This window comes from Apostichopus japonicus, chromosome 5, assembly GCF_037975245.1.
Source record: "Apostichopus japonicus isolate 1M-3 chromosome 5, ASM3797524v1, whole genome shotgun sequence".
Lineage (NCBI taxonomy): Eukaryota > Metazoa > Echinodermata > Holothuroidea > Aspidochirotida > Stichopodidae > Apostichopus > Apostichopus japonicus.
The window spans coordinates 22,702,523-22,730,394 of record NC_092565.1 but is presented as its reverse complement, the minus strand read 5'-3'; the positions used below and the strand labels follow the sequence as shown (position 1 = coordinate 22,730,394).

The 27,872-nt window shown below is 37.6% G+C and overlaps 1 protein-coding gene across 5 annotated transcripts; it reads left to right on the top strand.

Annotated features, from left to right (window-relative positions):
• The first annotated feature begins 486 nt into the window (after positions 1–486).
• Positions 487–26,050, top strand: LOC139968078 (monocarboxylate transporter 12-like). 5 transcript variants are annotated; one of them, XM_071972426.1, is made up of 5 exons: positions 487–715; positions 14,262–14,453; positions 19,137–19,280; positions 20,529–21,428; positions 24,910–26,050. In XM_071972426.1, the coding sequence occupies exons 1-5, from the start codon at positions 703–705 to the stop codon at positions 25,035–25,037; spliced, it is 1,377 nt and encodes a 458-aa protein (XP_071828527.1). In that variant the 5' UTR covers positions 487–702; the 3' UTR covers positions 25,038–26,050. The 5 variants fall into 5 exon arrangements, with proteins under 5 accessions (XP_071828527.1, XP_071828524.1, XP_071828525.1 ...); XM_071972423.1 differs by lacking the exon at positions 487–715 and adding an exon at positions 818–957; XM_071972424.1 differs by lacking the exon at positions 487–715 and adding an exon at positions 4,172–4,311.
• Positions 26,051–27,872: the final 1,822 nt, after the last annotated feature.

Below are 27,872 nucleotides of genomic sequence, written 5' to 3'. Positions count from 1 at the left end.
CTCTTTCATAAAGGTAAACAGCTGATTGATTTTCCAACTTCTTAGAATTCAATCTCCGTTGAGAAGGTGGCATAGATGAGCTGTAATCACCATATATGCAGCCCTAAACTGCTTTAACGGGTTTATTCTTTGCATTGTGATTATTCACACACGATAATTTCTTATTTGACTGACAGTTGGTGCAACCAACTCAGTTTTCTGCTGTATACAGTTAAGTCTTTAAGTATAGGCTTAGTACAACGGTATCGCCTAAAAGTCTGACCTTGTTCATCCCGGTGTACGCATGCATACAATGATAACAAAAACGCTCACAACCAATATGGGCAATGGCATGCATGTACGATGTACGTATTTACTTATAGTTATATATTATATTATAGTATTATATCCTAGTGTTTATTATACCGGCATGTTGAAAGTACGGAATACCTATATCAATCTAGGCTATATATGTATATAATTTTTGATCTTTATACCGTCATGTTTATTATACCATCATGTTTGTCACATGGACTTTTATTCTCCCTCTTCAATTTAAAGGCGTCCATATCAACACATTTACAGGCAGTTCTATTCATTGCATCCCAGTGTAGTCAACGCGTTGGATATATCTCAACTTCGTTCTTCGTCTAAACTTTTCGAACGTCTCCAATGATCGGGTTGCAGTGAAGAGGAGGACGACATTTGCAAGACATAAGCATAATGTGCATGGCTGGTTAGTGATATTTTACATTCATGTCTGAAGCTGTCTGTGTGTCTGTTTGTCTGTTCGTCTGTCTGTGAAGTTAGCCTATTCCTAGCCTGTGCCTAGTATAGGCCTATGCCTTTGCCTTGGAATTCATGTTTTTTATGCACGACGTGATTAGTGATGTGTTGAGAAAAGTGCCAGAGCCAACTGAAGCATTTTGATGGCACTTAATGCTTTCTGGGAGAAGCGTAGAGAAGTCTGCAATGCAGGTTAGTTAAAACAAAAGTTCAGTAGAAATTACGATAGCAAGACGTCGAGTACTACTTATGTGTATATGTGCCAGGCATGGTACGAGAAGTTTAAAGCGCCATAAATGGCCATCTTCTACGTTTCAGCTATCCATGAGAGGCATAGCCGAAAGAAAAATACTGTGGTGAGGAGATAAAAAATTCATAGTGTCTATATATAGTATCAATGTAAGGCTCTTCATTGGATAATTCTTTTCTTTCCTAACCTTTGCATAATGAGTGAAGCCCAGGTATAAGCCACCGTTTACTATCAATGAGCCGGATGTTATTTATATAAATTCCATGAATTACCATAGCAACGGAACGTTAGAAATCGAAACTGAGCGATCCTTAGACGAAGTAACAAGTTGTAAGAAAATGTTCGTGAATTTCAACACATTTTTGTCATAAATGTGTAAAATAGACAAGTGCATATGGGTAACAAGTAGCTAAAGTTAGATAGTGTAGAAATTAGAGAGATTTATTTGACAATGAGTAAAGTAGCCATTCGAATGTTCTAAGTGTGTCATAATTAAATCCTCCCACGCTGCTAGTCTTATTCTCGTGGATATCTGCTGTATCAGCATTGCTACTTTGTATATACTTGTCATTGTATTCGACTGTTTCGATTCTTTATTTTACGCATGGAGAAGCGAATGCACTCCATTTGATCTTTTCAATGAGCAAGATGAGTGGCACGTATATAGGGAACGAAGGGAGAAGGGGCCATTGGGTGGGTACCTGGGGTGGGTACCTGGGTGGGGTACTTGGGGGTGGGATACCGAAACATAAAGTTTCGTATTCCTGTGCATACAATGGTAAAGTTACACCTGAATCGTGCAGTTATTACAATCAGATACCCCATACAGGCTTCTGCCATTGTTCATGACGGCACGATCTTTTGTATGGCACTGTCTTTCAAACGCCTGTCTCGCCTAGCCTACTATCAGCACGAAGGAAAATGTGAAGTAGTTCTAAACAGGAGCAAATCTGTTCCCACACTGAGCGGTACTTAATAGGCTATATAATGACAGAACAAAACCATTTCCGAAGAACAAAGACCTTGATGAGATGATCACTTTGTCTGACTCAATGTATCATATAGTCACATGAGTTGACGTCTGTAACCAAGCGAAGTGTCTCTCTCGCACAACTCGTGGTTCTAGGAAGCACAAACAATAAGCTTAATAGAGCAATGTTCTTTGAATGCAGATCCATCTGAGAAGATATTGAAACATGCAAAAGCCATTGTTATATTAATGTTACGGTTTGGGTGGCCTTTGTTTTAACCACAAAGCACCCCCACCCTCTGGGTTTGAGCATTTCAGAGGTTCAGTCTCACAATAGCCGATGTTTCACATCGGAGATAGTCACTTGATCTTATGAAGGAAGCAGTTACATGGTAGCATGCCTGTAAGCTCAGATATATGTCCCTCACACGGATAGAAATGCTTGAATATATATATATAAGTATGCATACAGCAGATTTGCTGTGTGTTATAATACAACTTTTAAATCTATATGCTTCAAAATAAAGTTACTGAAAACTGATCTGAATACTACATAATAAATCTCTGGCGACAACATTTACAGATATTTCTTCAAATTTCTATTGACTTTTCGTTAACTTTTTTCACACATAGCAAACAAACTAAGGTACTGTTTTGGTTAAAGATACAGCCTGGGAAGGAATCGAAACAGGTTTAGTGAACAAAATTAGAAAGATGTCCTTATGCTTGATCGACTGCCGTCCTCATTTTGGTCTATGCTCGGTGAAAGTTTAATGATGGAATTGTTGGAATTGATCACTAAAAACAAAAAGCTGCTTCAAGGTCGCTGGAGGCGAAAGTTTGTTATTCTCGTCAAATGATTAGAGTAATTACAAACTGCATTTCTCCATCACGGTCGACAAAAATAAAAACCTGTTTCATGGAGTTTTCTCGAACAATGTACTAGTTACCTGAGGGTGAAGCAAGTGGTTCTTCTGAGAACAAAACAACAACACATGGTTTCTTTTCAATCTATTAAGAAAGAGAGATCGCGGGAAGCAAACATTGTGACCTGTAGAATTGTCATAGTAATACTTCTCAATGCCAATCTTCTGTGCGGTCCTGATGGGAGAGAGGGGGAGTCAGAAGTCAATTAAGGGGTCGGGATACGTATAATAAAGAATAATGATATTGAAGGAAAAATAAAGACTTCGAAGAAGGTCCTGGTGTCATAATTGTCTCCTGGGTTTGAACAGGTTCTCGACCTCCCTGCGCATGCGTGGGCGTGATTTTTCGTATTCATGAGCAGAGGGTTTCAACAATAGTAAGTTGTAGATTTGTTACTAGTCCAATATCAATAACTTTGGTTTCTAAGGGGAGAGGCGATATTTTTTAAATGTTTGTAAAATGGAGAGTTCTTGGCAAAGGCCATTTTTTTTTATAGCAATGATTTATATTAAAGCTGTTTGTGTTGAATGTATCATAGCTTTTATACTTACTGGGCTAATGGCAACATGCTATACCGCACCTGGAAATAAAACGCTGTTTACTATAGATCAACATAATTGAAATTAGTAATGTGCAAATAGAGATATAACTAAGTGGAACACATTTTCGTGTCCACTTTGTGGAACACATTTTCGTTTGTAGTGAACTAAATGAAAAAGGAAGAAAGGATTAATACTCAACGCAAAATATAAGCTAAAATGAGCCACCGAAATGTTAGTTTGCAAGGTGAAGTCAATAATAGTCATAAAAACATTTGAATTATTGAATATATCATAACTCTCGAATAGGCAAAGAGCTGGAAGTAAGAGACTTTTACGTAGGCTCATGAAGACCATTTAAGATTTGATGTGAAATAATGTACAACTAACGATGATTCCCTCACTCAATGACTATAGTTGCATGACTAACTCACTGACTTTCTGACTCACTGAAACCCTCAACTAATCCTTAATATTCATACAATTTGGTGCCAATTCGCCCTTGCATTGACTGCTCAGTTCAGCATTAAGTTGGTACATGCACAATTAATTTTAAACTATTGATCGGCATCGTAGCGGGCCCATATATGGTGACAAAGTAACTAACATTTCCATTGATTATGCTAACCTGTAACAGTACGAAACCATTCGACACCATTACACCAAAGACATTAACTTCTCGCTGTAATGCACACTTGCTTAGATTTATAAGGGTTATCTGTGGTACGTGGGAGGGACGGTTGAATGAAGAAACTATACCTCTAGATCCAATAAATTGTCTGAAGGCATTTCACTGGCAGTGACGCATATACGGGCGATGGCATATGGTTTGTCTATAGCCTACCTACAAGTTCACTATGGTAATATACTACTAGTATAACTTTAACGTTATCGTTTGTATTAAAGGTTTAGTAGTAACTATGCCTAGGCTATATTCAATACATATAGATAGGTCAGTAGAATTCCACTCAGTACTGGTGATAACAAACTTTGCTGGGACTGAGATGACAGTATGCTATTGCCGTTTGTCAAGTAGGCCTACCCAGCAAAAAATGTACCCTAATTTTACCGCGGTAAACTATGGTAAATGTATGATAAATAGGGTAAAATTGTGGTAAAATCAACCGCGGTACATTTACCACAGTTTTACCATGGTATTACCGCGGTAAAAGTATGGTAAAAGTGCGGTACATTTACTGCGGTAAATTTACCGCAGTTTTACCATGGTATTACCGCGGTAAAAGTGTGGTACATTTACTACGGTAAATTTACCACAGTTTTACCATGGTATTACCGCGGTAAATATAGGGTAAAAGTGTAGTACATTTACTGCGGTAAATTTACCGCAGTTTTACCATGATATAACCGCGGTATAAGTAGGGTAAAAGTGTGGTACATTTACCGCGGTAAATTTACCGCAGTTTTATACCATGATATTACTGCGGTATAAGTAGGGTAAAAGTGCGGTACATTTACTACGGTAAATTAACCACAGTTTTACCATGGTATTACCGCGGTAAAAGTAGGGTAAAAGCGTGGTACATTTACTACGGTAAATTTACCATAGTTTTACCATGATATTACTGTAGTAAAAGTAGGGTAAGTTTATATGGTACATAAACTACATATGTGAAATTCCTACAATTGTGCCATGATTAACCACAGTAAAAATAGGGTAAAACTATACGGTGCAATTATACTATGGTAAATTTACCATAATTGTACCATGATTTTACCACAGTAGAACATATATGGGTCACACTATGAAACATGATGGTACATTTACAGCAATTTTCCATGATTTTGTCCCATATTTTTGCAATACTGATATGACAAACCTTTTGTTCTATTCATATCTTAATGTTGGCAATATAAATTACCTGTGGATATGAGTTGAATAAAGAAGAGAGACAAACTGCTATTCTTATATGTTATAGTATGCCTCTCTTTTCCTAAAAAAAAAAAAAAAAACAAGCAGAGGATAGATACATAGAGAATTCCTTCATGGAATCCCTGATATATTTGAGAGGAGACAACAATTAATTCTTTTTTCATTATTAGGGAGAACCTAAAAGCCTTTAAAATGAAAAAAGAACTATATAAACTAGCACACATAAGGCATAGCTTCTGTGCCTCAACACTGTGGCACACAAAAATTGACCAATCAGTGTCCTCAGATTTGGGTATTCTCTGTCAGGTCCATTAAATGACTTGACACGTCTATGTATCTATGATCAGAGTACTCTTTCCATTTAAAACAAGTCTTTGAGGACAATAAGAGATCAAAAGTCCAATCTGGACTACCAATTAAGTCAAAAGAAGAGAGTCAGGAATCATACCATCTAGGGTAATTGAATTCAAAGTGTGAAACCTCCATGGATTTGATGAATTAAAAACTGTTGCATTCTACAACTGAGGACTTGCATGTCAGGCATACGACCATTACAATAAGGGTAAAGGCATCCAAATTATGATACAGTACACTGATGGGTGAAATTCAAAGAAATATATGGTATACATGCATGCTGATTGAAGTTAGGACAAAATCATGCTCAATGTTAGGTAAAACTGTCCAACAATTAGTGTAAAATCATGGTAAATTGAGGTAAAACTAAGGTAAAAGCGTAGTAAATCTACGGTAAAATTGGGGTAAAAGCGTGGTAAAATATGGTTAATTGAGGTAAAACTAAGGAAAAAGCGTGGTAAATATACAGTAAAATTGGGGTAAAAGAATGGTAAAACTGTGGTAAATTTGGGGTAAAAGCGTAGTAAAAGTGTAGTAAAAGCGTGGTAAAAGTATGGTAACACCGTGGTAAATTGCGGTAAAATTGGGGTAAAAGTGAGGTAAAACCATGGTAAATTTGTGGTAATTTACTGCGGTAAACCGCGGTTTACCGCGTCCATAGGGCCAAAACACCGCGGTATTGTACAACAAATTTACCGCGTTTTTACCCCGGTTTTACCGGGGTAAAAGTGTGGTATGTTACCGCGGTAAATTTGAGGTAAATTTTTTCCTGGGTATACTATAGGCCTAACTGATTTGAGCTATGTCGACGTGATTTCTGTTTCTTTTTTATACCTGTTTTCAATCTCGTAATTTACCTATATACTGTTAACTCTGTCTGCTTTTATTTGTCTTTCATCGGGGATCATTGTACTGATAAGTACATTACTTTACCTGTTAGAGAGAGTGAACCTATCGCTTTATCAAGTTTGCATTTTGCAAGGCTGCACCACGTGTCCTATAACTTGAAGTAATTCTTTCCAACTACAACTAAAATACCAGGGCTTTCCTTCTCTCATTCCGTAATGGGCTCTTACTCGTTTGTCACCTTTAATGTGAGAGGTATTCTTGATTGCAAGAAACGACGTAAACTATTTTCTTTCTTTCATATTCATAAGTAAAATTTCATTTGTTTACAGGAGACACATTCCATCCCTTCGGCGGACAATTCTATTTGGGCTAATGAATGGGGAGGGAAAACTTTTTAATCTCATGGTTCAAACAGCAATTCTAATTAATCCGGTTCGTATTATGTCTGTGTTCGATGCTATTCTTGATACAGATGGCCGTTCCATAATATTGAAAGTTAAATACTGAAGAAAAGAAACTCTGCAGTAGAGATCAGTATACTTGGCATCATGGAGGTAAAAGTCTGTTTTTACCTCCATGTTGGCATGCAAACACTGACACCTAGATTCACTGTAGGTTAGGTTATTTTATTGTTTCTCAACACCTTAAAAATGCCGTGACTGATATGTCCATTCTACCGATTTTTGGTTCTCATCATTCCTGTGTAACTTTTAATCTTATAGTTGAAGAATGAAGAATGTTCTCTCAGACCTTATAAGTCCGGAGCAAACTGGTTACCTTAAAAGGACGTTTTATCGGTGAAAACATTAGATTAAATCTTAGATCTTATCAACTACTGGGATGAAAATGATATTCTAGAGGCACTTATTTTCCTTGACTACGAGAAACCATTCGACCGACTCGATTGGGAATATATTCAAAATACCCTTACTTATTTTAACTTTGGCAATGCTTTCAGATCGTGGGTCAGAACTCTTTACAGTAATGTCTCATATTGTATTGTTAATAATGGTTTCTTTCCGGGTATTTCAGAGTCTCCATGGGTGTCCGGCAAGGTTGGCCTCTTAGCCCATATTTATTCATGACTTGCTCTGAGATTTTTAATGTCTGAGATTTAAAAAATGTCCACCTATGCCGATGACATGGTGGTAATGACAAATGGCTCAATGAAGGATATTTCGGAAACGGTGGAAATACTTGAGGAGTTTTGTAAAGTTTCTGGTTTAGAAGTAAACTTGGACAAATCTTGCATTTCCCCCCTTGGACCTTTGTTCTCAACCCCACCAACGTAATTTTCGCAATTTAAATTTTGTTCTAAGCGACGAATCTGTCAACCATTAAGGTTTTTCTTTTATCCATCACCAAGAAGACTTCTATAAGTTGAACTATGTTTCCAAACTGTCTCATATTCATAGTATTATTAATCTCTGTTCCTCCAGAGATCTTACGCCCATCTGGAAAATAGTTCAGTCTCATTAAAACGTTCCTTATTTTACAACTTGTCTATTTATTTACCGTTTTACCAAATCCGAGTACACAATTTTTTAAAGAAGTTGAACGTCTTCGTTTTGGTTTCATTTGGTGTAGTAAACCCGACAAAGTGAAGAGAAAAGTTTTGGTTAAAGATAAATGCAAAGGAAGCCTGAATATGATGCAACAAGTTTAACGTGTAAGTGGATTAAAACTGTATCTAGATGAAAATGAAGGTTTTATGGAAAGTTTTATTTGACGTAGGACTAAGAGGTATGGAAAAGGATTTTTATTTAAATGCAACTATGATAAAAGTGACATTAATATCTCAAATAATTTTATTCGTGATGTGTGTTACGCGTGGTCGAATTTGAACTACAGACACCCATACGGTAACCAGTGTATTTTGAAGAGCAACTTTGATATGAACTATGATCACGTTAAAGTTGGTCATATCGACGAAGCTAAACATACAATCAACTTTTATCTTTTTATATGCAAAGTATTGTGTCTTCAAGTGCAGTGGCGTAGGAAGGTACTTTTGAGTGGGGGGCTGAAGACTGATGGCCGACCTGGGGGAGGGGTCTAAGGGGAGGGGTGTCCCCCTCCCCTTTGGAATTTTTTGCATTTCCAGGTGGCCTCAGGTGCGATTTGGTGCAATATAGCACACTTCAACACCCAATCCATTTTGTAAACTTAATTTTGTATTTTCACCTGGCCTTAGATGCAATTTGGTGCTCCAAATGAGGTTTTTTTTCTCATTTGGAAATGAAAAAGGGGTTTTCTGACTTGCGAAGCCGGGGGGGGGGGGGCGGAATGATACTTCCGCCCCTCCACATATTTCACTGGGGGGCTGGCGCCCCCAGCCCCCCGGTTCCTACGCCCTTGTTCAAGTGCAAATTAAATGATAATCTGCCAGATGCTATATTGCATTTTACTACAAACTCAAATATTATTTACAGGTAGAATATTACATACTTAACAAAGCAACTAACGATATGCCGTAGTACCTTCTTAAACAACACGTTCAATGATTGAATGTATCAATTACTTTCTCCCAAGAAAAAGAAGATATTTATATATTTATTTCGGGATTTGCGAATTTCTTGTCCATTAATTCTGTTTGTTTCTTTGTATTGTTTTTGAGAATAAGTGTTTTTTGTTATGACGTAAATGCAATCGTGTATATAATATGAAGCAAATTCGAATCAAAGTTTGAAATTGATTGTTCATTTGAATCGAAAGATATCAATACATGGAGAAGAAAACAAATCATAAAAAAATCATTGAACTATTAATTTTTTATTGGTAAAATTTACTTTACATGCACTTTCATCCCGTGGTTGACTCAATAGCAAATATGATCATTCTTTTCGTATTTCCTTTAATTAATCTAAGTCGGTAGTTTCCTCGCATATACAATATATACTTATCTGACACATTTTAATTAGCTTTGTACACATCATACAAAGTGCATATATGATACTGCCATAATGTTCATTCACAATCGTAATATACCATGTCATGTTACCAATCAACTCAATAACACCTGTGTAATCATTAAAACAAAGGTAATTACATTCGTACATTATCGGTAGAGTTTTAATTAAGTGTGTTATTGACACGCACTATTCGATAATATATTCCACTAAAACTTTTTTCATTATTCTGCTTGACCGGTCATGGTTCACTTTATTTGTTTTGAAAATTCGTTGTTGTTGTTTTGTGATTGATATGAATGAGATAACAGTGGCAGTGCGATGTACATTTTTAATACAGAGTGATGATGCTTCACTTCACTGTACGTCTGTACCTATATATCCTTCTTAGCCTGCAGATCAATTGGCGTCCTACGTTGAGTAATACTCGACACAGAGTTTCCTGAAAATGATCACATCTTGATCAACGCAAAATAACAGCTCACGGGAACAGCTTACGCATATTGTGCCCCTCCTTTAATTATTGGTACCCCTACATAAATTGTTGGTGCCCCTCCAACTCGGAGTACCTGTTCCCCAGGTGCCCAAACACATAGCCGTCTCCCCACCAATAACGTGGTGAACAATATAGACGGCTCGGCTTTGTGCCTTATGTATCTAGTAACGGGCGTATCGTAAGATTGTACACCATTGGGAAACATGCTGGGTTTTTTTTCAAGAAGTAAGAACAACTGTATGTGTAAACTCGCGGCTAGATACCAGTGCGTTGGAATTCATTTCAACTAGTTGTATTCCCCCCCCCCCCCCCCCACAAACTTTGCTGCGTCAAGTGCTTGTATATGTGTAAAAATGAAAGGTATTTTGATGATAAGATCATTTTTTTGTCGAAACCCCGATCGTTACTATAATGTATACAGGCACCCTATGCGCGAGTCATTGTATTTGGTTTTCAAGATGGCGCGAGTGACGTTCCAATCGCTGCAAAGGCTATTGTTGTCAGTAGGTGCGATTTGGCTTCTGTGTGTAAATTTCTTTCTTTGGGCCGAGTCTGTAGAATATGCATACAGATAACAATACAATACTGACAATCTATCACCAGTACCTGTTGACTAGAGTACAACTCGCTTGACTTAACATGTCCCGGTAGTATATACACATGGCTGGTATAGATAACAGTCGGATGGTACCGGAATATGTGTCAGGATTTATGTCTTTTGTTTTATTGTTGTATACCGAATCGGCACATGTTATAACAACTTTTAACAGTTCAGGGAATTTCAGGAAGGAACTAGCCAACATTGTACGCCGACTCGAGAAACAAGAAAAGGAATTAGTGAGAAAAAGATGGAAAGTGAGTTAAAAGGTTGTTTATCTGCTTAAGTTTGTTGTATTTAGATACCACATGTTTATAACGTTAATTATTTTGCGGTACCGAATATCGCACTAAGAATAGAAAGAATCAAGGTCAGTTTCAATCATTGTCTGTTAATTGAAAGGGAAATTGGAGTTCTCGTGCTAAATAGTTAACATTAAGTTTAAGATAATCGGCTGCATCGTAAGACTAAGGCTAATTCATAACCACTGGCGGATCCAAGGGGGGGGGGGGCCAAGTGCATACATTCAGAAAATGTTGTACAAAGATTAAAATTTTACTTGATGTTCATGTCAAATAAGAACACTAAAACATTTAAGTAAAACTTACTTGAATTTACTTAACTGCTGTTTTGTTAAGTTTTACATGATCAGCATGTAACGCAACTACAAAATTATTATGTAAAATTTTGCCAGCGATTTCAACATAGCACCCGTTCATAAGTGTTTCATACGTTAATTATTAAAAGCAGCTTGATTCCTTGTTCTTTAAGTAGATCACAACAGAAAAGCACATATAAGAGACAACAAAGAGGAATGACAACACAAATAATCCAGAATATTTGATGAATTCAACCTTTCATTTCAACACTTAAGAGGGTTTCCCGTACATCTACAATCATGCATGAATAGTGAACTACAGTCATGATATTTTAACTTTTGTGTCCAGTTATGGATGGCAAGGTATCAAGGTACTATCTCTTAAAGCTGCATGCTTACGAAAATTTAAAGAATTTCCTTTTTTAGTTTCTAAGATGCATGTACAATACAGCATTGGTCGACTTAGGAATTTTCACCCAACTCCCTTAACATGTAAAAATAGTTGAAAGCTCCCAAAAATTAACATAATCAACTGTCTGATTGCAAAATTTGGCAAAGATTCAACTCTACGCGCAGAATTAACTAAAATCTCTTGTATGGATACGTAAATGATCTGTTCATGGTTACTTTAGTTTCAATAACAAAAAATCATATTACAAGAAACATGATAATCGTTCTATCATATGAGCTTTGCAACTTAACAATGCTGGTATATAAAGAGCATTCTAGTACTTTTCCAACAAGTAAAGCTTACTATCAGCGCTTTGATATGGTTATGATATAATAATATAAAGCACAATGGATCAATACTTATACACTGGCGGATCCAAGGGGGGGCCATGCCCCCCCCCCCCCAAAGGTGAGCCAAAAAGTGTTTCCGAACATCCGCTAAATCATATGATTGGAAATTTAAAAAATCGAGAGGAATAGCAGTGATAGACTAGTCTAAACCTTTTTGTTTTCTGGTTTAAAATTAAATGCAGAGCTCCCAACTGACCCGCAATTCGCGGGAATTAGACCCGCATTCTTACACCCAAACCCGCTGACCCGCACAAGCGTCCGAAAAAACCGCATTGTAATTGTCAAGTATACATAAAAAAAAATTGCATAAATTTTTGACTTAGCAACCATCATTCCCTAGCATTTAGCATAATAGAGTATAAAACCTCCTGTACAGCATCATTTGAATCTCAAATTAGCCTATATTTCTTTTCATTGGGGCGAGCAGCGAACATTTTCATGCCACGGGAAAGAATGAATTATCACCTACTATTCAATTTATTGATGTTACACACAAAAAAAATGCATATTTCTCAGAAAATTTTGGGTGACAAAAGCCTTTCTAAGTGCCACCATTTTACATGTAGGCATCACCAGGATTCCAAAAAGAATCAAAAGGGGAGGGGGACACCCCCTCCCCCTTATACCCCTCCCCCAGGACGGCAATTCGTGGCATGGACCAGCATTTGCCTTCTCAAGAGTTGGGAGCTATGTAAATGTATGAGCATGAGGATTTACAGTTTAACACCATTTTGCAGTTACAGGCGGGTTGTAAGAAATTTATAACCTATGAGAAATAAAATTTCTTGAGAAAGATGATCCCAACTTTGTTTTATAAATATTTTAGAAAATTACACCTGGGAAACATTTTTTTAGAAGTAAATTAAAATCACCATTGTACACTTTTGTCGCACCAAATTGCATCTGACGCAATAGAAAATTTTCCAAAGGGGAGGGGGACACCACCTCCCCTTAGACCCCTCCCCCATATCACTCTAATGCCACTTTGGCCCCTCCCAAACAAAGGCCCTGGATCCGCCAGTGTTCATAACCATGCAGTGACGGTTAAACAGTTAACTGTAAAAACAGTATACTTCCGGACCCTATACATTTGCACAATTTCTAGGCCTAAGGTTCCTATATATAGCCTATATATATTCATAGCTGTTATAGTTCGTTGCACTTGTTGAATAGGTTTAGGCTTGTTATTTGTTAGGGCGACTATCTTTGATCTAATGATAATAACAGAAAGTCAGATATAGTAAGCAGTTGCATGCATATGCATATTAGAGAACTCTTATGGCGTAAACTTCAAATTTGGAAGTGGTTATCCAATTTGTCAGTTTGATCCCTTTTGGAATATTTTACAAATTGAAAGAACATTTCAGTTCGGAAAGTTTTAGATTTCTCCTGGATGAACGATAACGATACCAATAATGATAACAATAACAATAACAGGTACGGGTACATCAAGGACTCTATATATGCTATTGACAATTTACTGTTCTCAAACTGAGCTAGCTCGATTATCACATCAGAGTAGACAGTGCATTTATTACAGCTTCGTTGGAAACACCTAAAAAGTCGGTTATTGCTTTTAAAAAACAGTTTGTATATCCGCACTATATGGTTACTTTAAATATAGTAGGCCTAGAGACATGTACGGTTTTCAGAAATAACTGAATTATTTAAGGTTCTATCGGTTCTTGTCATATACGATCTTGTATTTCGGGGATGGTTCCCTTGGGTGGGGGGGGGGGGGGAGGATTCGCCAATGGGAGTCAGCTCTAGAGACATTGAAGTCTTCAGGTTGAGGTGGATTTTCGTCGTCACCAATAAGGGGGTTGCCAATGCCGCTGGGCCTCGACGTAAAGAAACAATATCTGTTCTCATTTCTACTCATAATATGTGATACTTGAATAAGGCATTTCATCATCATGAAATGGATTTGGGGCTAAACAATTGTCATTTTCCCCACCAAGTTGATATTCATCGAAACTGTGTGCTAGCAATTTATTTTTGGAGAAACATAATAATATCGATCCTTCCTGTTACTTCTGTTGTATGATTCGTTATACTCTCAGTGTGAAATACCGATATCGCAAACTATTATCGATGCAACACTCATTGAAATTAATACAATAATGAAAACATGAAATTGGAAACAGTCTCGAAGTTTTTTTCCAAACTTTATAACAGTGTAATAGTTAAGGTAGAACTATAAAAGAACTACGTATATTTCTTTCGATCATTCTTTTCCCCTGAAGAATAGAAAATGTGGCTGCATGATTTCTATTTTTTATGCTTCTGTATTGTTTTTCTTTTTATCTTCCAGCGTCCAATTTGGATCGGGATATCTTGACTCAGAAATGGTTGGTTTTTATTGCCCGATTCGTTGTGATGTTTTTTCTGACGGGTTCTGTTAAAATTGGAGGTATTCTGTTCAACAATATCGCCTCCGGGGATATGTCAGGGGCACTGACGGGATTCATGTTGATACTTCCGTATGCTATCGGCCGCTTGTGTGGTAAGTATAATATCATTTATATAAGATATACGATATTTGGATTGATATCTGGTGCTGAGTCAAACCCCCGATTCATATTTTCAAATTCATGCTGTTTAGGAATGATTATCTAATAGTGTGTGTGTGTGTGTGTGTGAATGATGCGTTGTACGGAAGTGTTGGCATCGAACCCCTAGAATATCGTGAGATAAGTCAGGGGGCTGAACTACAACTTGATGGTGTGTTAATGGTGTGATGGTGTCTTAATGGTGTTTGATGATTCATTCTTGATTCCAATAGCCCTGCAGGAGCCTGAAACCAAGTGATGCGGTGTCTTAATGGTGTATAACGTTGGATTAACGAGGTTTCAGGATTCATTCTTAAAGTAATTCTATAGTGGCAGTCTATATGGTATATGGACAAAATACATAATTTTTTATCGTCAAAGTCCTAGTTCGCGGAATTTTCATCCTATGATTCAGGAGAAGTGAATTTTTCAACATCGCGCCAACTTAATGTAATATTTTTGGAACAGTGGAGAACGATGAGCGACTGTGACGTCATCGCGGCACTTCGTTTCGGGAGCTACAGGGACGCTATCATTAGCAAGCTACACTGTAGCGAGGAAAGTTCAAATTTCTGAAAGTAAAATCAAGTCTGTGTATTGTATCAAGGCCAAGCTTAGAGTGAGATCTTTTGTATTCACATCCGTATGCAAAGTCTGTTCACATTCATGTGTATTGCTGTCTCAATGCAAAGCTTAGAGTGAGATCTGATCGATTCTGACCAATGTGCCGCACTGACGTCACCTCTCGACGTAAGTCAGTGTTAGATTCGAATTGTCTGGCAGGACGGGCCAACATTTCAAGCACTCTATCACAGAAACTAAAATTCATCACAGGACAAGGCTTAGGGCGATAGAAAGACAAAAAATGATATGACCGGAAGAACTGGATCCCCTTTTTCACTAAAATATTCCTTTAAGATCAATAACTAGGAGCTGAAAGACAACGTAGCGATGTTTTCTCTGTGGTGTGTAATGATGTCAGTTTCATAGATTACAACTTTCACGTTGGGTGGCTTCCAATTCAACATTTTTAACTCAGATTTGGAATATTCTCAATTTAGAAAGTCATTTCGTATAGGAAAACCGTAGATTGCTCTTGGATGAAATCCAAGTGACCCGTCCGTGTATCGAACCCGGAACTTCCCAATTGCTAAGCCTCGTTGCTTCAACTGCCACCGCCTTTATCCACTCGGCCACAGCACCATGCATGCATGTTAATTTGTAGTGTTACAGTTATAGTTCTGATATAACCGCATAAGTATGCCTGTATTAATTATTTCTGTCTTGGCTATATATTTTATCTTATAAACCTCACATATTTTATGGAATGCTGGGACGGTATCTGTCTCGTTAAAATGTAATAAAGTATGGCACCTCCCGGCATGATAAAAAGGGATAAACTCATGTTACTGGTAGCTGAAAGAACTTTATCGATATTTTATTGGGGAAAATAAACTGAATACAGGTATACACAACTGGGTTAAGTCATGTAAATTCATAATATACGTTATTTAGTATGCATGCCAATGGTCGTAGGCAGCTCAAAAGTAGCATTAGCCAAATCTGCGAAATACATATATTTTGAAAACTCGCACATACTTAATGACTGCAGAAAAGAGTTCACAACGATTCTTGAGAAATTTCAAACGGATTTGGATAAGGTTTTTACCTGGTCTCTGGTATGGCAAATGCATTTTAAAATTGATAAATGCAAGGTGATGAATATTGGAAGTAGTAACCAAAAGTATACCTGCCGGTGCTGAGTTACAGGAGGTCTTTGTTGAAAGAGACGTAGGTCTCTACATTGACTCATCTCTGCAACCTTCTAACTCAGGAGTTCCCTAACTGGGGTGCATGAAAGCCAGGGGTGCGTGAGTCCATCCCAGGGGGTTCGTGAGTCGTTCCTGAAAGTCACAACTAGAGTACTTTTTGTTGAACTAAAATGTGATACATCATATAATTTATGTGTAAAAGTAAGTTGGCCTGACGTTTCGATCCTAGCAGGATCTTCTTCAGAGGTCATATAATTTAGTAATGTTCAAAAGTCGTACCTATCGACAAACTCTTTTCGCGTTCCATAAGCATATGTTGCCATAGTAGTACCGTACCGTGCATGTGATAAATAACTGAATTATCAAACAGACACAGGCCGCCTGACTTTGGTGAAGTTGGTGTACGCATGACAGTACGTCGTGAAGACAAAGAGCTGAGAAAGTAACTGAAAGGTTGGTCAAATTAATTATTATTATTTTGGAAATTCCAGATGACCTCCATTTTGCCCGACACAAAGCAAAGGGGGGGGGACAACTCTGACATCCACAGGGGGGTTGTGCCTTCGTGTGGGATAACGTTGGTCAAGAGGAACTTCAGTTTTCTGAAAGAGGACATAGTAGTTAGGCTTTATCAGCAGTTGGTTAGGCCTCATCTGGAGTATGCTGTGCAGGCTTGGAACCCATTTTTGGCTAACAAATAAGGAAGTACTCGAATAGGTCCAGAGGAGGGCTACTAGGATGATTAGTTCCTTAAAGAGTGTTGCTTATTATAGGCGGTTACAACTGTTGAATCTCACCACACTGGAGCTTAGGAGGTTACGTGGTGACTTGATTCAGGTTTTCAAGATTGTGGATGGTTTTGACAATTTATCCTTCACTGACTTTTTCATATTTGCCAATAGTAGTTGTACCAGAGGTCATTGTCTTACACTCCAAAGTCACACTGCAGTATAGGATTAATATTCGGCAAACCTTTTTTTTCTAATAGGGTTGTGAATGCGTGGAACGGTTTGCCTGAGAAAGTTGTACTTGCAAGTAGTGTGAATGGGTTTATGACTGCTTTGGACAAGCACTTTAAGCATTGTAATCGGGTCTGAGTGTTTGTGTCTTCAGTTTTTCCCCTCTCCTATATAATTATAGGGTCCTTGATAGGGACTTGAGTGTCCCTCCTGATCCTTTTTTTCTACTAAACTAAACATTACGTTAAATTTTCTTCCTGCATGTGATGTATGCTAACTCATGTTCGGTACATTACATTGTGTCGTTTGGACTCATCGAGTGAGTTACTAATAGAGGGAGTGCTGGACCAGATGGGAGGGTTAAAGAGCCTTCCCCTTTCATACACATGTAGCAAATAATCGAGGTAATTGTAGTTTTACAAGGAACTTTTCCATGAAATATTTACGAATCGATATCGCTTTCCGAGAACAACGCCTGTTCTCTTGCAAATCCTATACGGGAACTGTATGCCTATACCTTCTCTGTACACCTTTGTGGACTTTTATTTCCCTCCACTTCCCTGTACAGTAACAAACTGTTTTTAAGTTATTACAGAAGGACATACCCAGCCATCCTTCCGTGTACCTATATTCAGTCAGTGACACCAAGACCCCTAAAGCTTACATCGACGTTGAACGTAACGTTATGTATACGTTGGGACAACGTTTGCTTAATATAGAAGGACGTTTTGGACTCGTTTAGATTTATTTAACTAAATATGAACGTATATATTAATTAATTAATCACAAGTTTGATTAAAATAATGTAGACATGGCTTCCGAGTTGCTTGTCATGTTGCTATAATTATACGCAGAATGTCTTGGCGAATCGCATGTACCAGAAACAACTCGTTAAAGAAAACCTCATTTTATGCAAACAATGTAGCGAGTTTTTATGTTTTATTAGACGTATTTTTAACATTGTATAATACCCGGTATGGATGTATTAAACACTATCGATATTTAGCGACTAACGGCAAAGAACTGCTTGAAAGCCGACCGGACACAGCCCGACACCGCCCGACTTCACTCGACCATCGTCAGCTCGATATTTCGGATAGTCGTGATTAACGACTTCGCGGGACTGAGCAAGAGTTTGCCAGTTCTAAGTCACGGCGGTTGTAAGGGTCTCATCATGTCGGCGGTGTGCGCGTGTGCCGTGTGTCGTGTGCGGTGTGCGATGTGCGGTGTGCTGTGTGCGGTGTGCGGTGTGCGGTTCACGACTGCAACTCCCCCAGTTGCAAAAAAATCTAACCAACAGACCAATCGCGGGCAAATAATTTCGCATGAGAACCACACGAGCAGAGGTCGATAGCAGAAAACAGTTGTTCAATATGCGGTTATCGGTCGTTCAGTGTGTGGGAGTCAATTTACGAATAAAGGTCTTAACGACCATCGAACCTAGGTCACGACAGTTGGGTTGAGCCGGTCTCTTTCAATCAGGCAGAGTGCGACCGACCTACGACTGATACATCCACCGTCACATACATAGTGGCATTGGACTGTTTGAAACACTCGGCATGGCACCCCAGTATAAATCTCTTATAGTTTGCTTCTGTATCCCGTGACCTAACTTAGATTCACCCGGGACGCGCGTGTGTATTTGAAACATGATTGGATTAATTCAATGACCGAAACACATTACCAGGCTTGGCGAGATAGGGGGTCAGAGGTCATGGGTAGGGATGTGTGTGTATGTGTGTATGTGGGGGGGGGGGGTACATGCGGGTCAATTTGAGTCGGGGAATAAATATAATGTATTCTCATTTCATGATTAGACTTCAAAATAGGGGTCACGATGACTCCGGGCCCAATTTGGCTCTCGCCATCCCGGCTACACCTAATGGTATTGATCTTCTTTTCTTAGGTCCAATCACGAGTGTCCTGCTAACGTTCTGCAGCTTCCGTCTAATCGGGACTATTGGTGGCGTCCTAGTTGGGCTCGGATACGTCTTGATTGGGTTGGTGGCTAGCTCACCAATACTTCACATAATGTTCTCCATAATTGCAGGTATTCAGTTAAAAAAATAAATGAAAACTTTCTAAAATTTCATAATTTATATCATAACGCCAACTGAGTTCGGATCAATTGGCGATCCTGACGTCAGTAAGTTTTAAATCCAATTTAAGGTAGGAAGTGACTATAAATTCAATAATACAATATATAAACCAGTGAAAATTTAGCCAAGTTTTTGATGAATTTTAGTTTCGCATTGTCATGTTAATTTTGTATGATATTTGCATATAATAATGACACATTTTGTGTTTAAAAGTTCGTGGGTAAAGATTACGTGCTCGACTACGCAATGTTTCCCTTTTTGTCACGTGAATTTCAAGCCGTTGACAGTACTACATAAATGTGTTGCGTACCCTACCTCACAAAAAGGCTTTAGCACAACATCTGTGTCTGATGTATGTCTAGCCTAATGTGAGACCCATAACACTGTTATTCAGGCCTAACCATGATTACACACAAGACTGTTACAGTTTTTTCAATATTTTATTAAAAACAATCGGCCATGTAAAGTGTGTTTCTGAAACGTCGGTAAGTGGATGTAGTTGAGGAAACAATTTTTTAGAATGAAAAAGCGCAACCACTTTTACCAAAGCGATATTTGTTTTCATTTATATAAATTAATACGATTAACTCACTATGCGGTTATAAACTGAATCTTTTAACCGAGGATTACATGTAACGTCAATCTCGGTGTCGAAGTCACACCAGTACACGGATTGAAGGAATTCAATCGCTTTTGAAGTTATTCGTGAATTGCCTCGAAGTGATCCACCCATTAAATTATCATTTGAATTGGATAGTTTTATAATAATTTTTGCAAACATTGCTTGCAATCATAGGGTCATATTATTATGTCTTTTACATACGTTGATATAAACATTACGAATATTAAAGTATTACATTTATTATGCTTTGCCCAGATTGAGAGAGTGACTACAAAAGAAAGCCCTCCGAAAACATAAATATGTTCAAAGCAGTAATGCAGTTGGATAGAAAAAACACTAGTAAATGAAAAATAGTTTTCATTTACTCACAACTTCAAAGCTCATAATGTAACATAATAAAGTCAGGATTTTTGGGAGGAAACTGGCAAAATAATGGAAATGCCCTCCCCACCGCCTCCTCCCTCACCAAAAGTGACCTCTATCAAAATTTTGCACGCTCTTTATGTTGTCCTCTCTGTGAAGTTCAATCAAAAAAATGTGTAAGTTATTGATTTCATTCTTTCTTTCTTTGTTCCAGGTCTTGGGTTTGCATGTCTCTTGCTTCCAGCTTCATTATGTTTAAAGGAGCATTTTAAAGATAATTACCCCGCAATAATGCCGCTCTCTATGATGGGTTCGTATGTTGGCATAACTATCCTACCGCCCATCATGGATCTATGCAGAATTGCATATGGTGATAGCGGGACCTATATCATATATGGTGCTCTATGCTGGAACCTTATTCCCTGTGGTCTTCTCCTTTGCTCGCCCGTATCATCAAGAGAGGACCAAGAATTGAAAATGGTGGATGAGTCACATGACGACATTGATGATGAGCTCACGGAGGGGTATGAGGAAGAGGGGTATGAGGAAGTGGAACAGAGGGAAGAGGGGGAGAACCTTTCCCATCATAGTGGAACAACTACGAATAGCTTTGTTCAAAGTGCTTATTTAAATCTCAAAGAATATGTGCTTTTGTTTACTAACGTTTGGTTTTGTATATTTTTCGTTCTTGGCAATTTAAGAAAGATTCCGGCAGATGGTTGGACGTTGTTTCTCATACCGAACGTCATCGAACAAGGATTCTTTTCAGTTCAAGCGGCAACGGTAGCTAGTATAGGAGGCTTCACAGGTATACTTGGTAGGGTCATTGCCTTCTACAGTTTCAAAGTCAGGCTTTCACCGATATTTTTATACAGTGTTTACTATTTTGTAAATGGCATCACCTTTATATTGATGCAGGGAGTACCATGGTTGGCTCAAGAGTATGTTCCCCAGTTCTTCGGTAGCGCAATCAATGGTTGCCTTTTGTCTATACAGTCTGGAATGACACCTGGAATATTAGTATTTATCATCGAATCACGTTACTACAAGACGGCCTACGGACTTCTCGACTTTGGAAATGGCGTGTTGACGCTGGTTGCAGGAGTTGTGCCAGGTGAGTAGTTCTAATCCTTAAATTAAAATCAATCAATGGGATGTTATGTATTCTGTCGAGTAACACTTTTGGTTGTGTTGTATTGTGTTGTATTGTGTTACATTGTGTTGTGTTGTATTGTGTTGTATTGTGTTGTATTGTGTTGTAATGTGTTGTATTGTTGTATTGTTGTATTGTATTGTGTTGTATTGTGTTGTATTGTTGTATTGTGTTACATTGTGTTGTATTGTATTGTATTGTGTTGTGTTGTATTGTGTTGTATTGTGTTGTAATGTGTTGTATTGTGTTACATTGTGTTGTATTGTGCTGTGTTGTAATGTGTTGTATTGTGTTACATTGTGTTGTATTGTGTTGTATTGTGTTGTATTGTGTTGTGTTGTATTGTTGTAATGTGTTGTGTTGTATTGTGTTGTATTGTATTGTATTGTGTTGTGTTGTATTGTATTGTTGTATTGTGTTGTATTGTTGTATTGTGTTGTACTGTGTTGTACTGTGTTGTATTGTATTGTGTTGCATTTTGTTGTATTGTGTTGTATTGTGTAATATTGTATTTTACTGTGTTGTACAGTGTTGTACTGTGTCGTACTGTGTTGCACTGTGTTAATTGTGTTGCACTGTGTTGTACTGTGTTGACTGTGTTGTCCTGTCTTGTCCTGTGTTGTACTGTGTTGTACTGTGTTGCACTGTGTTGCACTGTGTTGCACTGTGTTGCACTGTGTTGCACTGTGTTGTACTGTGTTGTATTGTGTTGTACTGTCTTGTCCTGTCTTGTCCTGTATTGTACTGTGTTGTACTGTGTTGCACTGTGTTGCACTGTGTTGTACTGTGTTGTGTTCTACTGTGTTGTATTGCGTTTGATGTAATGTGAAATGAAATGAAACAACTTGTGTTACATGTGTTACATCTAAAGTGTTGTGGTGCTAAGCGTTGTGGTATGTTATTTTGTGATGCCTTGTTATGTTAAGTTGATTGAATATGAAACCATCTTATGTGCTGTAGTGTGATGTGTTCCGGTGTTAAGTGTTATGTTATTTTGTGGCATATTGTTATGTGATGTACTATTGTGATGTTTTGTGTTATGTTGCGATGTAAATGTGATCCCCTCATATCCAGCACACACATTACCCAATGCAATTCATTCTGATTGTAAATTATTATAATGTACAAATCAACCCTTTGCAGTTTTACTATTACGTGTGTACACGAAGTATTAATTCACATGAGAAGTTCTGTAATTGTTAGGGTATATACGTGTGCGTGAACGTGTGTGATGTGTGCGCATGTCTAGGCCTCACAACTGGTGACATGGGACAAAAGGAATTCCTGACAACAGTTGTCGAACAATAGAGAACAATAGTCATCGGTTCTCCAGACAAAGGGTTAGAACAAAGGGAAATGTCATCGGTTGTAGCTAATAGAAAACAAGATAGTGTGTGTGGCCGTGACATGTGTGAACAGGGGAACGGGTACCGTTAAACATGTATCATGAGGAATGATAAATTATGATTTATGATTAAACCCTATATCCACTGTCCCTCTCCGGCACCAAGAAAAAACAGAGACGTTACACTTGTAGATGCATAAGATTGCCCAATCAACCTCTCTGCTGCTGTTCATCAATGATACCGATGGGACGCCGAAATGCCACCAAAAAAAAAACCCACATAATATCTGTTTAGTGTTGCTAGCAGCCGTCCGTTTGAAAATAGTTAACATACATGTACAGCCTGGTATCAGGTTTTGAGCAACGTATGAAATATTATCTTCCAGTTTAAACTGAACAGAATCAAAGTTTGGAATGATTTATTTACTTTTACACCAAACTGTCTCGTTGTGAGGTTTAAATCAGAGTAAGATAATTAATTGTACCTGCAAACCAAGTGTCCAGTGTGACTTGTGTGACCAATAAGATGATACTTTTCTGCTCTCATTAGTGCTGATATATGATATATATATATATATATATATATATATATATATATATATATATATATATATATATATATATATATATATATATATATATAAACCGTGAAATTAAGAGTAAGGTCAACGGATCATTTACCATGATCAAATAGACAAATATTTGTCCGTTTATTCCGTGTCCTTAGGTTTTAATCAACTCGCTCCTCGTATTTATTTTTAGTTCAAGGGCTTTTGAATTTAGGTTATACGTACATAGTATGCTTTGATAAGTAAGGCAAAGCTAATAACCAACACGGAGAAGTAATGACTCGATTTCAAATTCACCGGTGAAGCATATATAGTTGTAATGAAAAAGTTATAACGGAGCAAAGCAAATGAAGAGTTTAATCATCTTCACAAGGAAAGGACAAGGAAATTGCAAAGTAGACCATACTCCTATGTATAAGAAGAGCGGAAGGTCGGGAAACGTACCAGTAACTGGGATGCAATTGTATCGTGCAACTTTAAATCAGACATTGGCACGGCAGATTTCTGTTTTATTTATCAAAGTTAGCAAATCCTGCGCTTCACCATCTGAGCTCATCCAGTTCTATTGTTGGTGACAATACCTATATAGCCATTTCTTAGCTAGTGGTGGTGACAGTCAGAGGCCATGTACATGCATTGTATACCGTGTAAAAAGGGATCACAAGATAACTTCATTTCAGGGATGTGATTTCTACCAACATTCGACATTGTATGTTATAGTTAGCTCCATGATAGGTACAAATGAACAATGGAAAATCATGACGTCACTGATTCGAATTTCGTTCTAGTCCAAAAATTCATTGTTCTTTTCAACTAATTGTTTTTTTTTGTTTGTTTTATTTTACAATTTTCTAGTCAGGTTTCAGTTGTTAGCTACCTACAAGAATGAGAAAGTAAAAACACTGGGGTATTTTACTTTATACTACTTCTAATTAAATATAATACGTTTCTGATTGATATTGAACTCCCGGCTGAATAATTGAAAAACTCAACATCGAATCAACTTCAAGTCTAGAAGATGTAAGCAACGGTGTAGGCGTCCTATCCTAACATATAATGTACCTACTGATTACGCTCTACCAACCGTATCCTGCCTTGAACTATACCGGGAAGCTATCCCGATATCTAACACCAATCAGCTTGCACTGTGATCAGATTATGGCATGGAGAGAATGTTCAGACCTAGCCGGTGTATGTGTATGTTACGCCCATAGACAATACTGACAAACCAGTAATCAACGATATAGTTGCGTATTATGACAACAATTTGAAAAAAGTGTAAAATAATACTGGGATATTACCAAACACATTTTGACACAAAGTTCTTAAGATGTTGGAATGCAGTGGTTGTGATTGCAAAAGAGACAAATATATGTCCGGTAAAGTATCCTATATACATTTAAAAATAGAAATGTAAATATAGAGATTGAAAAATCGAGAATGAAATAAAAATAAAACACAAGAGGAAACTACACGGGAAGAGCTTACACCATTCAAAATCAACTTATTTTCTCGTTTCTCCTTTCAGGTATATTTCTTGACATAAATGGAAGCTTTACCTTCGCATTTTATCTGTTTGGAATTATAAGTCTGTTTGATGGATTCCTGGCTATGACTTTGTGGATACTCGTCAGGAGGAGGAGAATGGAGAATTAAATAACATGTTTTAAAATTTTGGCATATTAAGTTAAAACATAGCAGTTATTATGAATTCAATTCTCAGTTCAATCCTCATATATTGTTTTTTTTAGTGAGCGTTTTTCTTCTTCTCCCTTTCACTTCGGGAAGATTGCAATATGTCTTCGATCGATTTTCGATACCAAAATGCACCGAGGGTTAATTTTGTTCGGGAAGTTTTTATGACATTTTGCGGTGTGTCACCTCAAAATGAAGAGTCATACGGCCCACTGTTACTCGAAGTTGGTACCTCTTCCCCAGATGCAATCATCTTACATTGACATGCCCCCCCCCCCCATTTGCTAACAAACTGATACGATCACGTCAAAACGCTCACAAAACGTTCCGAAAACGCCTAATGAACTTACATGTTGACGATCTGGGTTATTGACTAGTTTCAGAGATACGTTACAACGCCGAAGGTGCTAGTTTCTTAACTTCTTACTGAAATTGAAGCTGAGTAATTCTGTTGCCGTAGTTAGAGAAAATATGTTTTATGCACAACAGATAAGGTACACCATAACTGCAAACAGATCGGAGTATCAACCAATATAATGAAAATCATTATGACAGATAAATCATTGATTCATAATATATATCAATACCCACCCGCAGGTAAATGCGCAAGTTGGCTTCATTAATAAATATATGTGAGCCCACTAAGAAATCATATCGTCGATAACGTACCTGTAATAATTACGAATGCAGCCAAATGTACTACAACGGTATAGCAATCAACACATGGTACCGTTATAGATATGTAGTCTATACTAGACTGTACACCTTCTAAAGTTTCGCGGAACTGAATAGGACCGTTATGACAGCACCCTCTTTTAAGATGGCATGGCGGCATTATCTTATTGCTATATGTATAGCTTAAATCTATTATCAGTTTCCATTTTAAATTCTTTGATATACATTGTACGAAATTATATTTATTGACCTATGTTTGCTGTATACGTGTAGAAGATGAAATGTATAGTTCAAACTTGTTTCATAAGTTGACGTCTCTTTTTGTTTTGCTTTTGTCTGTCAATTTCAACATTTGCTGAAATACAAACAAAGTATTGAATTGATTTTGAAGATTTTCCCATCTTACGAGATCATTGACCCTCCTCTTATTGAAGCTATTGAAACCATTCGGAAGCGATTACACTTTCTATATTGAATTATTTGAACTCAACGCGGACTGGATTAATACATCTGTTTTTTTTGTCGTTGGCGTTTATATCAATAACGCGAATAGCTTTTATCGCCTCGAGGGTGCAAGCAATGTATTTATAAATGAAGGAAATAACACGTACGTAGCCATAACGAAAGCTAATTTTCGTTTTTAAGATACAACCATTTATTATTTAAATAAGAAAACATGGATTTTATCTGCCTTTCAAGTAACGTGCCTTAAGGGATGTGGAAACATTATCTTGGACATTTTCTTTGTCATGCCAATATTGTACAGCGGAAGAGGGAAGGAGAAGGGTGGAGAGAGAAAGTGCGCGTGCAAAGAATAACAGAAAAGATGAATTTTTTCCCCCAAATGCAGCTGTCCATGGCTTCACTTCAATGGATGAAGACAGACCATAATAAAAAGTTTCATCAGAATATACATTTGTTGAAGAATGCCCTTCGGTTTAAGAGCATGACATCCTCAGAATCAAGAATCGAAGCGTGTATATGGCGAGGTTGACTGCTTCCACTTATTCAATGAACCTTGAAGTTACGATTTGACTGGATTTAAGGAAATGTTAATCTTCTTCTTCTTCTTTTTACCATTACATCAAAAGTCTTCAGAATTTGCTTAACCATTTGTTGTTTGGGAGATTTTTCATTTCTCTGCAAGTAATGTTTAAATCTATGTATTTCTTAACACCTTTAAATTTCTTGACAATTTGAGTGTCACTGGAAATAGACAGGGGAATTGAAAGTTGACACTTTTATCGTAGTATCATATTTATTAATAGCTATATTAACTATTACATGTAAATAAATTCTACAGAAGTGTTAGAAGATAATTCTAATAATCCACATGGTATGGTTTCGCTCTAGGCGATGAGGATGAGGCCAGCCAAAGCCTTGTGCCTGTGAGGTGGAGACTTATTCTTTTCTCATATTTTCACAAGAGGAATCGTGGCTTTATAGTAAGAATATGCTCATCAAACTATAGATATGGAACATAGCAAACTCTTTCTCCCCCTCTCTCTCTCTCTCTCTCGTCAACTTCGTCAACTATTTGACTTTTTAAGTGATTCCTGTGCATCGCCATGTCAAAAATGTAATCCCCTTTTATCACATTTAATACAGAACGAAAATATACATCAATAACAGCATCACAGAGGATTATACTGTTAAAATGTACTGATGTGACCATTCGATGGCCTCTCGGATATACGAGGCCACATGCGCCGTTTAGTGATTAATGTGTACATCTACCGTAGACAATTCAAGGTTAAGATCAAACGATGCATCAACTTTTTAAGTATTGACCTGCTCGAAGATGTCAGCAGCACTTGGATCATTGAAGGTACAGGGATAGCGAACACGATAGCCTAGATATATATACGTTGCTATCCGACATCGGTACGTTGAACGCGTGTATCTGCCCATGCTCATGCGCACGCGTATCAGCGTCAATATTCTATGCAGATCTGTAATACAACTTTAGCGTTGTATACTTTCATACCTTGTATACGTTTTATGACTTTTTGGGACGGTAATTAAAACCAACCAAAATTTTCTTAATTTATGGTACCCGTATTGATAAAACAATGGACTAACGTAAACATTTATAGGCCTGCTGTGAGGAGCCAACGTAAC